The sequence below is a fragment of the Delphinus delphis genome, chromosome 17, assembly GCF_949987515.2.
Source record: "Delphinus delphis chromosome 17, mDelDel1.2, whole genome shotgun sequence".
NCBI classification, from domain to species: Eukaryota; Metazoa; Chordata; class Mammalia; order Artiodactyla; family Delphinidae; genus Delphinus; species Delphinus delphis.
Genome location: NC_082699.1, coordinates 49,860,503 through 49,877,540, shown reverse-complemented (window position 1 = coordinate 49,877,540; position 17,038 = coordinate 49,860,503). Strand labels below are relative to the sequence as shown.

The window sequence follows — 17,038 nt, the reverse complement described above, 5'->3', positions numbered from 1 at the left end:
TGTCAATGATCAAATTTCATTTTTGTTTTTGTTTTTGAGAAGAGAATTGACCTGAAAACATGCAGAAGACAAACTGTTTACCATTAGTTATCAATCTACTTATTCTTTCCTTGACTTTGCCACCATTTCCAGTGTGATCATGAAAAAGTCATTCAACTTTCAGAGACTCAATTCCCAAGAATGCTATATGGTGGCCATAATAAGTATCCTACTCATCTTTTAGGAATGTTATAAGCATTCACTGAATTTAACATGTATTTTTTAGTCACCTAAAAAACTGACAATGCATATGTTAAAATGCTTTGAATCTTTTCATGTTGATCAAATCTGGGGAAGGTGTGGCCAAGTATGAGGGGAATTTGGATGGAATCCTAACACTGTTCTAGGCAGAAGGAAACACTCCCATAAAGCCCATCATACATCATACGGAAGGACACCTTTGGGAAACCACAATGAGCATGGCTAGAGTGTGGGGCTGGGGTCTGAGACTAAGCTGGAGAGTAAACTGGGGCAGAGCATGAAAGGTCTACAGAGCAACAGACAACCTTATCTTGTGGGGAGTGAGGGAACCACCTGCTAAAAACCAGGGGATAAGTGAGCATATCCACAAGGATCAGGGCAGGAGGCTAGCTTCACATAGCAGGTGGGCAGCGATCATGACGCCTCATTCATGCCACATCTTTAATGCACAACGACAATAACAAGCTCACTAATATTCATGGAGAACTTCCATGTTCTAGGCACTATTATAAGCACTTTACATAGACTACTTCATTTACTCCTCACAACGGCCCTTTCAGGAAGCATCAGTTTTATTTCCTTTTATAAGTGAAGACACTGAGCTTTGAGATTCTAAGTGCCTTGTTTATGGTCACATAACTAGCAGGGGGAATGGGATTCCAACTTAGACACCAGATTCCAGAGGCCAAGTTCCTCACCCTTGATCCATCCTGCCTCTGGGACCAAAAGAAGGAGCTCAGTAAACGCAGTGGGATGAATGACTACCCTTCCGCCTTCCTGCCACTGATCAAAACCATTCAGGATCTTGGAGAGCCGATGGAGCACTTTTCCAGGCAAGTTGATGCCTAAACCACTCTAAAGACATAACGGCTGTACTTTAGAAAACACGACCCAAACTTCCCCAGTAACGGTGCTCAAGTTGTTACATTCCCCCAGTATTTAATTTTTATATTCTTTGCTACAACTTATTCTTTCCTTGGTAGAAGTGAAGAACATCTGGGCACCTCCTTTTCAAAACAATGCTGGGAAGCTTGAGGATCATTAAATTTTCCCTCAATCATTTTCTTCTTCATGCTGCAAATATCAATTCCATTAGTCTTTTCATAAATTAATTCTATGACAAGCGAAAAACAACTCTTTGAAAAATCTATTATTAATGTATCGAATGTCCTGTAATTGAAACCAGCCTAACTGATTTCCCAGAACTGTATCATTTATCTGCTAGAATGTTTATAAAAATGGTATAAGGTTTAAACACATTTTACAGAGTAACTTTTCTATCGCCCTCCTCCATTAACCTGTTTTATTTTTCTTTAAAAACTTACTATTCATTGACAATGAATAACCAGTTGCTTATTTATACCCTGTTTTTCCCACTAGAGTATAAGCACCTGAGTGCCTGGACTTGGCCTTATTTTCTCTTGTATTAGTGGCACTTTGAACAAGGCCTGGTTTGTAGTAGGCATTTAATAAACATTTATTTAATTAATAAGTGAATAGGTTAATAAGTGAAGGAACATATTTTCATATATGAAAAAGTTTGAGTTAAACACATCCACCAAATAAACCCAGAATTTGTTTATCTGAATATAACTGGAAATTACTGTGTAGAGAACACTGACTGATTCATCATACATGGTATTCAACAAAGAGAAGGTGATACAGTGAGATTAATATAGAAAGGACAAAAGGTAGAGACTGATCCACGAGGGCAAACAAGAGATTAAAAGGCGTGAGCAGACTGTGAGTTCGCTTGACAAGGTGAGGACCTGCACGGAAGTCTCAACTGAAGGAAAGTTCCAGAAGTATTATACAGACACCTGTTATTCAAGGAGCCTCCTACTGGCCCTGTTTGGAAGCCCTGCTGAGCCAAGAACCAAGGAAGGCTAACTTCAACCCTTTTCTGCCTTGTCTTTGAACTTGCAGAGAGCATTTAAATAGCATAATAAATGTGAATTGGTTCAGCCACTATGGAGAACAGTATGGAGGTTCCTTAAAAAGCTACAAATAGAACTACCATATGACCCAGCAATCCCACCACTGGACATATACCCTGAGAGAACCAAAATTCAAAAAGAGTCATGTACCAAAATGTTCACTGCAGCTCTATTTACAATAGCCTGGAGATGGAAACAACCTAAGTGCCCATCATCCGATGAATGGATAAAGAAGACGTGGCACATATATACAATGGAATATTACTCGGCCACAAAAAGAAACGAAATAGAGCTATTTGTAATGAAGTGGATAGACCTAGAGTCTGTCATACAGAGTGAAGTAAGTCAGAAAGAGAAAGACAATACCGTATACTAACACATATATATGGAATTTAAGAAAAAAATGTCATGAAGAACCTAGGGGTAAGACAGGAATAAAGACACAGACCTACTGGAGAACAGACTTGAGGATAAGGGGAGGGGGAAGGGTGAGCTGTGACAAAGCGAGAGAGAGGCATGGACATATATACACTAACAAACGTAAGGCAGATAGCTAGTGGGAAGCAGCCGCATAGCACAGGGAGATCAGCTTGGTGCTTTGTGACCACCTAGAGCGGTGGGATAGGGAGGGTGGGAGGGAGGGAGATGCAAGAGGGAAGAGATATGGGAACATATGTATATGTATAACTGATTCACTTTGTTATAAAGCAGAAACTAACACACCATTGTAAAGCAATTATACCCCAATAAAGATGTTAAAAAAAAAAGAAAAATGAGAATACTTAAATTACTAAATTAAAAAATAAACAAGGGTATATTACTACTGACCTTCCTTATAATAAATAAGTAAATAAATAAATAAATAAATAGCATAATAAAAAGGAGCTTTAAATGTAATACATGACACCATTAAACTCCTAGAAGAGAACACAGGCAAAACGTTCTCTGACATAAATCGTAGCAATGTTTTCTTAGGTCAGTCTCCCAAGGCAAAAGAAATAAAAGCAAAAATAAACAAATGGGACCTAATCAAACTTATAAGCTTTTGCACAGCAAAGGAAACCATAAACAAAACAAAAAGACAACCTAAGGAATGGGAGAAAATATTTGCAAATTATGCGACCGACAAGGGCTTAATTTCCAAAATATACAAACAGCTCATACAGCTCATTATCAAAAAGGCAAACAACCCAATCAAAAAAATGGGCAGAAGATCTAAATGGACATTTCTCCAAAGAAGACATACAGATGGCCAACAGCCACATTGAAAAGATGCTCAACACTGTTAATTATTAGAGAAATGCAAATCAAAACTACAATGAGGTATCATTTCACACCAGTCAGAATGGCCATCATCACAAAGTTTACAAATAATAAATGTTGGAGAGGGTGTGGAGAAAAGGGAATGCTCCTACACTGTTGGTGGGAATGTAAATTGGTACAGCTGCTATGGAGAACGGTATGGAGGTTCCTTAAAACCTAGAAGTAGAGTTACCATATGATCCAGCAATCCCACTCATGGGCATATATCTGGAAGAGACAAAAGCTCTAATTTGAAAACATACATGCACCCCAATGTTCACAGCAGCACTGTCTACAATAGTCAAGACATGGAAGCAACCTAAATGTCCATCAACAGATGAACGGAGGGACTTCCCTGGTGGTCCAGTGGTTAAGAATCCGCCTTCCAATGCAGGGGATGCAGGTTCAACCCCTGGACAGGGGACTAAGATCCCACATGCTGCGGGGTAACTAAGCCCGCGCATCACTGAGCCCGCATGCCACAACTAGAGAGCCTGTGTGCCGCAAATATAGAGGCCACGTACTCTGGAACCCGTGCGCCACAACTAGAGAGAAGCCCACGTGCCCCAGCGAAGAGCCTGTGCACCGCAACGAAAGATCCCACATGCCGCAACTGACATGACACAGCCAAAAATAAATAAATATTAAAAAAAAAACCCAGATGAATGGATAAAGAAGATGATATAAAGATGTGTACATACACACACACACACACACACACACACACACACACACACACACACAGAAAATGGAATATTACTCAGCCATAAAAATGAAATAATGCCATTTGCAGCAACATGGATGAACGTAGAGATTATCATACTAAGTGAAATAGGTCAGACAGAGAAAGGCAAATATCTTATGATATCACTTATATGTGGAACCTAAAAAAATGGTACAAATGAACTTATTTACAAAACAAAAATAGACTTGTAGAAAACAAACCTATGGTTTGTTTTCTTGTAGAAAACTTGTAGAAAACAAACCTATGGTTACCAAAGGGGAAAGGGGGGGAGGGATAAATTGGGAATTTGGGATTAACAGATACAAATTACTACAAATAAAATAAGGACCTACTGTATAGCATAGGGAGCTATATTCAATATCTTATAATAACCTATAATGGAAAAGAATCTGAAAAAGAATATATATATATATATATATATATACACACACACACATATGTATATATATGTATGTAATGTAACTGAGTCACTTTCCTGTACAACAGAAGTTATCACAACACTGTAAATCAATGATACTTCAATTAAAAAAATAAATTAAGGGCTTCCCTGGTGGCGCAGTGGTTGAGAGTCCGCCTGCCGATGCAGGGGACACAGGTTCGTGCCCCGGTCTGGGAAGATCCCACGTGCCGTGGAGCGGCTGGGCCCGTGAGCCATGGCCGCTGAGCCTGCGTGTCCGGAACCTGTGCTCCGCAGCGGGAGGGGCCACAACAGTGAGAGGCCCGCGTACCGCAAAATAATAAATAACTAAATAAAAAAATTTAAAAAGGGTTTTGCTAAATCTAACCTTTTTCTAATTTCTAACAGATTTAAAAGTTGTAGATCTTATTCATTGTTCTCCACAGCAGGGGTTCCAATTCTTCTCTCATGCCTGGAAGTATTCAAAGCTCTTCTTTACACTAAGCTCTTGGCCCATTTCCTCCCTCCTCCTCCACTGAAAAGGGCAAGGTTCATCTCCACTACCTCCACCAGCACCCCCGCTCCCTCCTCTTTGCCGCCCCCAAAGTTTATTTAGCACTTACTGTGTGCCTTACACTGTACTCAGTGTTAGGATTAATGACATTAATGCCATCCTTTCCTACTCATAAGAATTGAGATTTGGTATGGAGACATGCTAACACAAGAAGATAAGGAAGACAGCTAAGGGCTAGATGTCAAGGCAGCGAGAACGGAGGGTGATGAACAGTGCCTAGATCTATGAAGCCAATAAAGAGCCCCGGAGTGCCTTTAAGGTCTGATGTGATTTCTCCATCTTCTGGATTCCACAGCAGAAGTGAGTGAACCTCCCCTGCCCTCCGCTACTCCTCACTCATCTCCCCTACCTCTGGCCCCACCCATGGCATCGAGAGCATCTGTCTTGTATTCTACTCACTGGTGTGCCTATTTTAACCAAGCACGCCCTCCCCCACCGACACGTGATGAACACCTCAAGAGCAGGGATCTCTGTTTTACCCTTCTTCTTATTCTGAGCAGCATCTTCGATGAGGCCTTCACACAGCTGGGTCTGATCGAGGACTAATCAGCATTTGGTGTGTCACTGAATGACTCTGATTATGGAGACATCTATTCAAGACCTGTCCCACTTCCTAACTGTCAAGCGAAAAAAGTCTCAGAATGGAAAGACATCAGCACATTTTACTAATAGTCACAGATGCTGGAGAGAGATGTACGAACTCTGGCTTTAGATTCTGAATCAAGGAATGAATATTACACGGATTTACAAGCCCAGCTTAGGGAGTGCTGGGACACTTCTGGACTCTGCATGCCGAGTCTTCTTCACTACCTCTACATCTGCTTTACAACTCTTTTCAGAAGTCCTTACATGTAGTTCTCTAAATTAAATGTAGAGAATACATGGAGTATTAAAAATATGAGTCTGCTATTTGGTTTCATTTTCCATCTTTAAGTAGGGACTATGTTTTTGAAGGATATAGGTTTCTTATATACGTTGTTAAACTCAAGTAGTTTTACTGAGCACAAACAAAAACTGGAGTAGGGAACAATTCTATTCTGTTTTCATCTGTTTACCCATTAGAGCCAGTCCACTAATTTAATATTATATTATTCTAGTTCTAATTAACACTTTTATTTAAAAATAATAATAGAATTGTAAGTACCTGAAGGACTTCAAATATCTAGTCCAGTTGTAAGTCACAACTCATTAACAGACCATGTAGTCAGTTTCGTGTGCTGAGATTGCATTTAAAAAAATGAAAATAACGATCAGAATAGATAGTAAGGAAATGTGCTCAGGAAATTTTTTTCAGCTATGTTGGTGGTTGAGTGTGCACTGGGTAAGTGGTGTACAATGTGTTAGGCAGAATTCTAAGATGGTCCCCAAGATGCCTCACCCCTGTAATGTACACACGTGTCTGATCCCCAGGCCTGTGAATGTGATGGACATTACTCCCATGATTAGGTTTTACTGACTTTGAAACAGGAAGATCATCTGGGTGGCCCTGACCTAATTACATAAGTCGTTTAAAGCAGAGAGCTTTCTTGGCTAGCCCAAGGAGAGGAAACTAGAGATTCATAAGAGAAGGATTTGACATGCAGTTACTGGCTTGAAGATGGAAGAGGCCACATGGCAAGGGAAGAGAGTAGACTCTGAAAGCTAAGAGTGAGCCCCAGCTGACAGCCAACCAGGAAATGGGGGCCTCAGACCTACCAGTTCAAGGAACTGAATTCTGCCAACAAAAGGAATGAACCTGGAAGCATACATTTCCCGAGCTGAACCCACCTCCAGACAAGAACTCAGCCCAGCTAACACCTTGATTTTAGCCTTGTAGATACCCCGAGCAGAAAGTATAGTCATGTTTTGTGGATTTCTGACCTACACAGCTGTGAGCTGATAAATGGGTGTTGTTTTAAACAGCTAAGTTTGTGGTAATTTGTATCACAGCAATAGAAAACATATACAGTACTTCATATGGTCAACTGTATAATAAAAAGCGAGCAAGAAAAAAATACTCAGAAAGACTGATTTGGTCTAAATCTGTCACTGTCCAGATGAGAAGGTTAAGGTCAAGTGATGGTAAGTAACTGTGAAAGATTATACAGTTGGTAACAAAAGCAGCACAGAACAGACTCTTTCTTTAGCCACAGTCCTGATATAGTGGTTACTCTCCTTTTAATTTAGCTGAAGATTCATATATCTCACACCAATAGAGAACAGTTTTTCCTCTGCTTATATCAAAACAATGAAATTTTATTACTTCTTATAAGATGGACTGTTTTCCTATAAAAAGTAATGAGTTTATGCCGTGCCTTTTTTTTTTTTTGCTGCTATAATTGTTTTACATGTTTCTGTTATTAGGAATAATTAAGGACCTAAATCTATTGTCTATACAAGGAGGCAATCATTTCTATTTCCTAGAGTTCTCTCAACAGGAAGTAGATCCTATACATAAATGCATGAGGGATAAAAGCTGTGAGATCGAAAGAAATTTCTAGAGAAGCTACTGCAGCCACTCATTAGCCACTAAGAGACATTTAAATAAGTTCAAAATTTTCTAGTTCTTTTTTTTAATTTAAAAAGTCTTCAATTCCTAGAATGATTACTTAAATATAGTACTGCACTTCATTGCTACACTTAAATGTAGTAGCAACTTGGCCACAAGAGGGCTCCCAGGTTTTTCCAGTTGTGTGAGCTATAAATTGAGACATTGAAAGATATCTTTAAATGAAAGGGCATGTTGGCTGGTGGATGGGTTAGTTGGCATGGTTTCCTTAAGTGAAATTTTCTGGGGATTGCAGTAAAAATATCACTCCACTGTATCACTCAAAGAAACTCCCCGGGCTCACCTCTCTAGACGGGGATGGTATCCTTCCGAGTGACATAAAAGGCAGACTCTAAAATGTCACAAGAAGGTTAATTTCATTCACAGAGTTGGCTATCTCTGGCTCACAGTTTTTTATTTAATTTCTTTAAGGTTCTATCCCTCATCTAAAAAAATAGAGAGTATAATACTTACAAGAGTTGTGAGGATCAACTGAGAGAGAAGAAAGGAGCTTAATGTGTGCCTAGTATTTGGAATTACCAATAAATGACAGTTATAATTGTTGTTGTCTTTATTACCAATACATTTACTAAGGGATACTGAAATAGGCTTGTTTTGTGAAATGATCTTTCAATATAGGTGATTACGTGGTTGCTAATATTTCAGCCTTGAAAATGTCTCCAGGTCTATTTTAACATACAGACATGCCACTGACATTGCTCATGAATCAAACTGTTGCAAATCCAAAAATAAACATTCACTAGCTGTAGGACTATTTAAAATAACTGATAGTTCATCTTTCTGCAATCCAAACTCACCATTTAGAATTCTATTTTTCAGGCTTAGTTGTTTATTTACATTGGCCAAGCTGGGGGTCAATGTTTTACCCTCATTTTCTCATCTTTAAGGAATATTGAGTTTATAAGATAAGCTTTATTTTCTGAAGGCAAAATATTGTCTTCTTATCCAGTTAATAATAAATCAGAAAAGCAGTAGATGGTAGTGGACATGTTGAAGGGTGGGAGGAGAGGACATTGGAAAATGGAGAGAGAAGCAGTTGTGTAAACGTCACGGGCTTTTCTAGTTGATTGATTTTTAGAACTCTGCTATCATAAGTTTTAAAAATGGAAATATGTACCTGTCTACACTCTCGTATATCAATTCTCATTATCGCTGACCACTGACATCCTCAAAGACACCATGCTTGTTGTCTATTAAAAAATAAGACTTTAACATCTTCATGTGGAAAAAAAGGAAACCTGAGAGTAGATATAGGAAGAAGATATAAAATGGTAGGAAATGGTAGAAATCTGATCTGATTACATTTCTAGATAGAGACACTAAAATATCCGAGAAAAAATTCCAAACATCCCATAATGGGGTGGTGGGGTGCTGGATACCAAGAAAAACATGACCCCTTTGATGTAACTTTAGTAAAGGCATTAAGCCAACAGTGTCTACTATTAAGGATTTTGGTGATGACCAAATCTCTCCAAATGAAATAATAAGCAACACCGAAGCATCCGTCTTCTTCCTGGTAGAGTCATCTCCCCTACACGTCACCTCTACCATACATATGTTTAGCAACTTGTGTCTCAATTAGACCTAAAACACTGAAAATTGTTATTGTGAGTTAAAAATCAAGGCCAAAGACATGATGAACAAATATTGGTACATAAAAGTTGGTAATTCGACTTATTTGAATTGATTACCTCTAACACTCCAATTAAGTGTTAACGTTCAAAATTACAGGATATTATTCTACCTGGGAAAAAGGCGGCATAATGTCTGCAAGACCCTATCCACAGCCTACTACCCTGTCATACATTGGGATCTGGACGTGATTCAATCTCTCCAATGTGAAGTAATGTGCAAGGTAAAAACGGACCTACAACATAATCTGTCCTTCCTCAGAACGTAATAATTTTCTATTTTCTTAGTGGCTTTGTTAGTTACAGGCTGACATCAACCACTGTCTCAACAACCTGACAGAACAGGGTCAGCCACCTGAAAGCCTGGAGGGAGAATGAAAAGAGCAAAAACCGCAAACCAAAAACAAAAACGGCACCCGGCTAAAGACTGGCAGAAATGAAAATAGTAGCACATAAGCTTAAAACTTGGAAAACCATATATATGTAATTTACTTCTCTTAGGCAGGATATAGAAGGTCCTCAGGCCTACTCTATTATTTAACTTTGCTGAAGGTGTGCAGTATTTTTCCAACTCCACGTTCAGACTGTATGAGATGTCCACCATAAACCATCAGAAAGATATACAGTCGGCCCTCTGTATCTGCAGGTTCCACATCCACATATTCAACCAACCAAGGATTGAAGATATTTGGGGGGGAATATCCAGCAAGTTCCAAAAAAGCAAAACTTGAATTTTCTGCAGATCCAGTACTATTTACATAGCATTTACATTACATTCGGTATTACAAGTAACCTAGAGATGATTTAAAGTATACGGGAGGATGTGTGTAGGTTATATGCAAATACTATGCCGTTTTATATAAGGGGCTTGAGCATCCTTGGATTTTGGTGTCCCTGAAGGGTCCTGGAACCAGTGGATACTGAGGGAGGACTGTACACGTTATATAAACAAGGGACATTTAACCACAGCCCCACACATTCACTGTGCTGTTTGGATAGACCCCATCTATTCACTTGCATAAATCGTGGTGCTCACCAATGGTGTAGAACCTCTTCAGCTCACTCCTTCGGGAAGGATGCTTCTGGGAATTTGCTGCGTTGTTCTGCTCTTCTTCAATGATGGACGTCTTGGGTGTGGTGGGTTTACTGGCTTGTGGCATTTGCTTTCCTGCACCAGCCAAAGGGTTGAACCCTGGAGCAGTAATATCCACCGACTGGGACTTTTTCTTCAACCTACAGGTAAAGAATACCGCATGCTGTAATTACTGACTCTAGAGAAAGACACACTTTCTTCATATTTATCTCCACCATAATTGCTTTCAACAACTGAGTTATACTTGGCCTTGAAAGAGAACAAGGTATGTTCAGAAATTACAGACCTTCCCTACAGTATTTTAAATTCTTCAAATATTCTTGAAACTAGTGGGGAAGAAAATCTTCTGTCTAATCATTCTGAAAGGTTTCATTAAAATATATTAAAATGTAAGGTGATAAAAAGAAGACCTTTATTTTTTGAATAGCAAATAAAATGTAACTTCAGACAAAGACAATGCATTTGACTATTGCTTGTACTTTTGAAAGGAGTGTTTTTTAATGCTAATGCAAAACATTAGTTAGAAATAAATAATTGCAACCCAGAAAAGAATAATGAAATGCCTATCTGTATAACTAGAGGCTGCCAGTGCTTTTCTGTTTCATCGGTAACAGCATCTTAGCTGGAAAAATTATAGCGTTTATACTGTTTCTCCAGATACTCTCAATGACAATAAATGTATTGCTCACTCCTGCATTTTAGAGAGCTGACATCAGGCCTAACATGGAAAGCAAAAGGCCACGTAAGCACGAGAATATTTCTCTTGGTATAAAAATAATTGGTAAATGATATGAGTTAAATTCAAATACTTCAAGCTACACAACTTGATATTTGTAATGCAACTGAACCCTAAGCCCAGCTTACTCTAGGCCTTTGGTTCTTCTGGAGGCTAATGTTAAGTGTCATTTTTCAAGTCTTAATTCCCTACAGAAGGCGAGTTGGCAGTTTTCTTTATCAGTTATGGTAGTCACACCTGCAAATTTGGAATTTCCTGAAAGTTTCATACACCTTCACACCTACAGGTTTTATTCAAGCCTTTCCAGTACATTAGCTCCCACTTTCTGCCCCACAGTCAGACCCCTGCTCCTGCTTCTAGACTCGGCTTAGATGTGGTCTCCTCTGGGCAGCTTTCAATGACATAGACCTTGGTGGCCTGACACCATTCTGCATAGGAGGTTATTCATAATGAGCTCTCAATAAGCGTTTATTAAATTGAATTTACCAGAGCAAAAGCTCTGTTAAAGAAATAAAATATATCAATTAGTAGAAGATTCTTTAATGAAAGCAGTGTTTACTGAATTTTAGTCATTGAATTATCACCTGTAGGATATCTGCCATCTTCACATACCACCTATGTTACCTACTTAATATTCATGAAAATTGACTCACTTTATCCAAATTGCCAACAAATATATTAACAAGTGCTCAACAGCACTAGTCATGAGAAATACAAACTAAGACCACACTGCACTCATGAACAGATCTACCAAAAGGGCTAAAATGTCAAAGACATGGCATGAAGTATGGTGATAAGCAGCAACTGGAATTCTGGGACACTGATGGTGGAGACCACTTTGGGCAAATGCCTGCTTAGCTGAAGGCATGCATCTTTTGACTCACCAATTCTATTCTTAGAATTTATCCTACACAAATATAGGCGTGTTCACCCAAAGACCCAGTTGAGAGTATTCACAGAAGCACTATCTGTAACACACAAATATCAAAAACAGCCCAAATGTCTTACCAACAGTAGAAATGCATAAGTGAGTTATGATGATACTTACATAGTGGAATTTTATACAGCAACGGAAATGAACAAACTACAACTACTTGCAACAACATGGATGGTTTTCATAAAAATAATGTTGAGAAAAGGAGACAGATACATAAAGGCACATGCTCTAGGATTCCATTTGTATAAAGTTCAGATAGAAGCAAAACAATCTATGATATTAAAAGTGTGGGTAGGATAACTGCTGGGGGAGTTATTACATTGATAGAGACATGAAGGGCTTTCTGGGATTCTGGTACTATTTTGTTTCCTAATCTGGGTTCTATGTATTTACTTTGTGAAAATCTAATGATCTACGGTTTCTGCATCTTTTCTGAGTATACCATATACTCCAATAAAAAGTCTCCATCTGAGGGCTTCCCTGGTGGCGCAGTGGTTGAGAGTCCGCCTGCCGATGCAGGGGACACGGGTTCGTGCCCGGGTCCGGGAGGATCCCACATGCTGCCGAGCGGCTGGGCCCGTGAGCCGTGGCCGCTGAGCCTGCGCGTCCGGAGCCTGTGCTCCGCAACGGGAGAGGCCACAACAGTGAGAGGCCCGCATACCGCAAAAAAAAAAAAAAAAAAAGTCTCCATCTGAAACTGACTGAATTTTTAACTTATTCATTTACAATGAAGATTACATATAGTTACTGAACGGCTGCTTGCTACAAAAAGGTGACAGTAGAAAGAAATAGAATGAAAGTCTTGGCCTCTAGACTCCCAAAGATGGCCAGAGTAGAGTGAATCTAAAGAAGGATCCTTTCCTCGCTGGGGATGGCTATTCCCTATCCCCTATCCCCCTGCTTTTCATGAACTGAAAGGGACTATTCATTCATTCCTTGAATGGCTACTCTGCACCAGGCGCTCTACTGGGCACCACGGATACACAGTGAGCAAAAGAGGCAAAACACCTGCCATCATGGAATCCTCATTCTTATAGAGGGAGATGAGTAATAAGCAAAGAAAGAAACCAATAGATAACAAATCAGGTGGCAAAAAGTACTGTGGATTAAAACAAAGCAGAGTAAAAGGGATAGCAGACAGAGGTGTACAGGCATACTATTATATAAAGGAGAGTCAAGGTAGTGCTCTCACACCATCAGACTTTTGAGGAGAGACCTGAAAGAAGGAGCCATGAGCATATTTGGGGAGCAGCATTTCAGCAAATGGGGAACCAGTTTTTTTTGTGTTAGAGGAACAAAGTGGCTGGAACAGAAAAAGGGAGCGGAAGAGAAACAGGAGATGAAGTCAACAAGATGGTGCTGGGGAGCAGGGGAAAGAGGACAGATTATACAGAGCTTCAAGGTCATTCAAGAATGAGGCCTGGAGAGGATGTGAGCAAAGGAGAAATGGCACGATGACTGTATTTTAAAAGAATCACTTTGGTTGCTTTGTTGAAATTAGGTTGAAGGCTGTATTTCCAACTTAAGCAAACTGCACACAACGTCCTTCAAGGAATCACCACCAAAAATCAGCTACAACATACAAATCAACATACAACCAAGTATGTCGTAATGTTCAACATACTTAAGGAAACAAGGGTTTACTTTGTACAGGGTTATGTATTTATTAATGCCTTGGTCTTCCAATAACATCATGCTTGTCTTAGTCTGGAGTTTGTAGACTGGAACTAAAAGTTATGGTAGTACTATATGCAGCTTAAGAAGGCATTAAGATTAATAAGAAGTTAAGAAATAAGCTGGGGGCCACCAAAGCAGCAACGTTAATTTGTCCCAACGTGGCTTTCCGAAAACTGCACTTAAGACACAAAGACTTAGACTATACTAAAAACATTACACTGAACCCTACAAACTCTAAGAAATCACCAATATTTGACCATTTTCACTTACAAAAAGGTTAATTTTTCTAGAGTTCATCCTATAAACTGTATTTCAAAATTAAATTTGAGTTTCAGTATAAAGCAAGTTTTCTGGGGGGCGGGGGGTGCAGAGGAGTAGGGATCGAAAGGAAAAGTGCTAAATTTTCCTGAAAGAAATTCAACTGCTCTCTAGTTCTCAACAAAGATTATTTTCAAAATGTAAATGTGACAGATTTTATTTCCAATTCACATAGCAGATTATTTCATCACCAGAAATTGTTTATATCTTATGTTGGTCTGTTTTAGAATTGACCAGAGTTGCTAAAGTTATGTGTCCCATGGGAGGATATCAACAATGGATCTTATGTTTGATAAAGGGCTAGATACTATAAGTAAGGAAGTTCACCAACACTTCAAACACCTAAGTGTCCCACAACTCCTTTTATAGCCTCTTTGGAATGAGCAAAGGACAAAGGCAAGCAGCCAATAGGCTTTCTGTATTTCCCCTCTTCTTTCTGCCCTTCCCCAGCAGACACTCTTCCCAATCAAGACTTGAAAGGTATCATGTTTTCGTGTTGTTGCTGGAGTCGGGAATACTGCTAGTAGCTTTGTGGGCTTGCTTAAGAAAAGACTTCCATTTGCACAATCTTAGAAAGCAGAACTGTGTGGGTAATTGAATTACTCCTTTAAAGATTCTGAAGATGACTACTGTGGTTGACAAGGAAACCTGCTAAATGCTACCTTTGATTTCCAAATTTCATGAAAGGGGAAGTCTTTTTTACATTTTTTAACAATGTTCTTAATTAAATGTGTTAAACAAATGTAAATATAGCATAATGGCCTATGTAGTTGTACATGAGATAAAATACCCATTGATGATAAATGAAGCACTACAAACAGAGACAAAAATAATCCCTTAATAGGCACTGAAAGGATCTTTGTTTAGTGTGCTTTGCATTTCCAAAGACATGACTAGAAGGAGCCATCCCTCTTGGCATGGCTCTGATAGGCAGACCGTCTGGTGTTTCATAATCTTTGCCTTTTCTTGTTCCTTTGTTCTTGAACAAAAAAGAATTCTTCCTACTCCTCCAAACATATATCCCACTACCTCCTTTCTGCATGGGAACAATGTTGGACACTTCTCTGAGACTGTTTCCTCATCTATAAAATGGGGATAAAACATACCCAGGAAGGTTCTGAGAACTAAGTCAACATCCTATGGGAAAGTACCTAGCATAGCACCTGCACAGGATGCAAGTTCCAATCTCTTTATGATGATGTAAGGGGATATAATTTTGTTCAAACTTCTATGAATGCTGAGGAAATTATATCAGTTTCTTAGGATCCTTCCCTGCTGCACAACTTTAAACATTGAGCCTATAGGGATTACATTACATTTTGTAGGGGGCTTCACCTTTTCTGGAGTGTGGATTTTGGTGAAGGAGTGGAAGATAACAAGAGGAGACACGCTAAATGGGAGTCCTTTGGGTGGTGCGTAATATGGTATTTTTCCTGTGAGAGCCCCCAAATCTTTTGGAAAACAACCGAATCCATTGAATAGTTCACTTGAGTTATACATATTTTTAATCTGTGTGGAGTTGACCTAAATTAGCAAACTCGTAAGCAGAGGTAGAGACCAGGGAATCAGGAGGAAGTAAGGACAAGACCAAGAAAGCAAGCGTGAGGAGGGTTTTTGCCTCTCCTACTCTGTAAAAATAGGGTTCATGCCGATTTCAACCAGTTCTCCAAGGAGCAGGAGAAGCCCTGTAGGCGGAGGATGATGAAATGTGAGGTCACAGGAGCTAGAGAAAAAAAAGGAATGGCAGAAAACTTTCAATTCTAGCCAATGTAAACAGAATTAATCTCATAGTCATCAGCTAAATTTTATTCTTGCCTAACTTATTTCGACTTTACCAGAAACATAAGAAATCTTCCACTCATTTTCAAAATCACGGAGTAGAATACATGAATCTTCTGTGTTAAAGGATATAATGGACATCTGGAGCCCAGAACTTGTGCCGACAGTGAGTGAACGTGGCTTTAGGCTGCTCACCACACAGGACTTCTCTGCAAGATGTGGGTCAACCCTCTATTTCAATGGCTTTCACCATGGAGAAGCTTTTCCTAAGCATCTTCACATTTAGATGTTTATTACTCTGGTTTATTACCTGTCATACTCTTTTGGTCTTACCTTCCCTTTCCCCCTCACACTGTGGGGATTTTCACCTTCCCACTATCTCCACCCTTCAATCATCTTCCCTCCAAGTCATAGCTAAGCAATGCTTTTCATCTTTCTTTGCCTGTCATGCTCTGCATCTTTTAACAGTTTTGTTAACTTGTTTGAATACTGCATAATAGAACTCTACCTTAAGCCTAAACTAAACCCTGGTATGACTTAAATACATAAGAAAAAAAAATTCATTTAACCTGAGTTCTTAACTGGAATTACTTCTCCCATCAAGTGAATTTAAATCGTACATTTTTTATAACTAATTGGATATGTTCCTGAGCTCTGTAGCTATCTGGGGAAAAAACGAACCTTCTATTAATCATTTACTATACAGTATTGGGATGCCCATAGCAATAATAGCAACAGTTGGGAAAATCTACTACAGTATAAGGGGAATATTCCCTAGGGCATAGGAAAAGTTTGGTGGGGAGGCTAAAAATTAGGGAAGCTGGAATCCAACCAGGACATTTTGACCAAAAAGCCATACTTCAGAATTAGGAGACAGAGATGAATTTCAGCTCTGACACTCATCAGTCATGTGACTGTGGACAAGAACTTGGACTGTCTGGGTCTCTACTTTCTTACCCACAATGGTGGCATTCAGGCTATCTACCTACTTGACTCAAGAGAGTTGCTGTGAACAGAAAATGCGTTAATTTCAATGAAAGTACTTGGTAAAATTCCACAGAACTCTGCAGTACCAGTAGCAGCTACACAAATTCCCTCTTTGCCCCATTTATTTGTTGTATACT

At 39.3% G+C, this 17,038-nt stretch overlaps 1 protein-coding gene across 2 annotated transcripts in view; it reads right to left on the bottom strand.

The window, feature by feature from the left end:
- The window catches only part of OXR1 (oxidation resistance 1), a 446,899-nt gene that overhangs the window by 218,439 nt on the left and 211,422 nt on the right, over positions 1–17,038 (bottom strand). For both annotated transcript variants that reach the window (XM_059995055.2, XM_059995052.1), the window contains exon 3: positions 10,411–10,607. In XM_059995055.2, the coding sequence (XP_059851038.1) occupies positions 10,411–10,607 (197 nt within the window). The remainder of the gene's footprint in view (positions 1–10,410; positions 10,608–17,038) is intronic.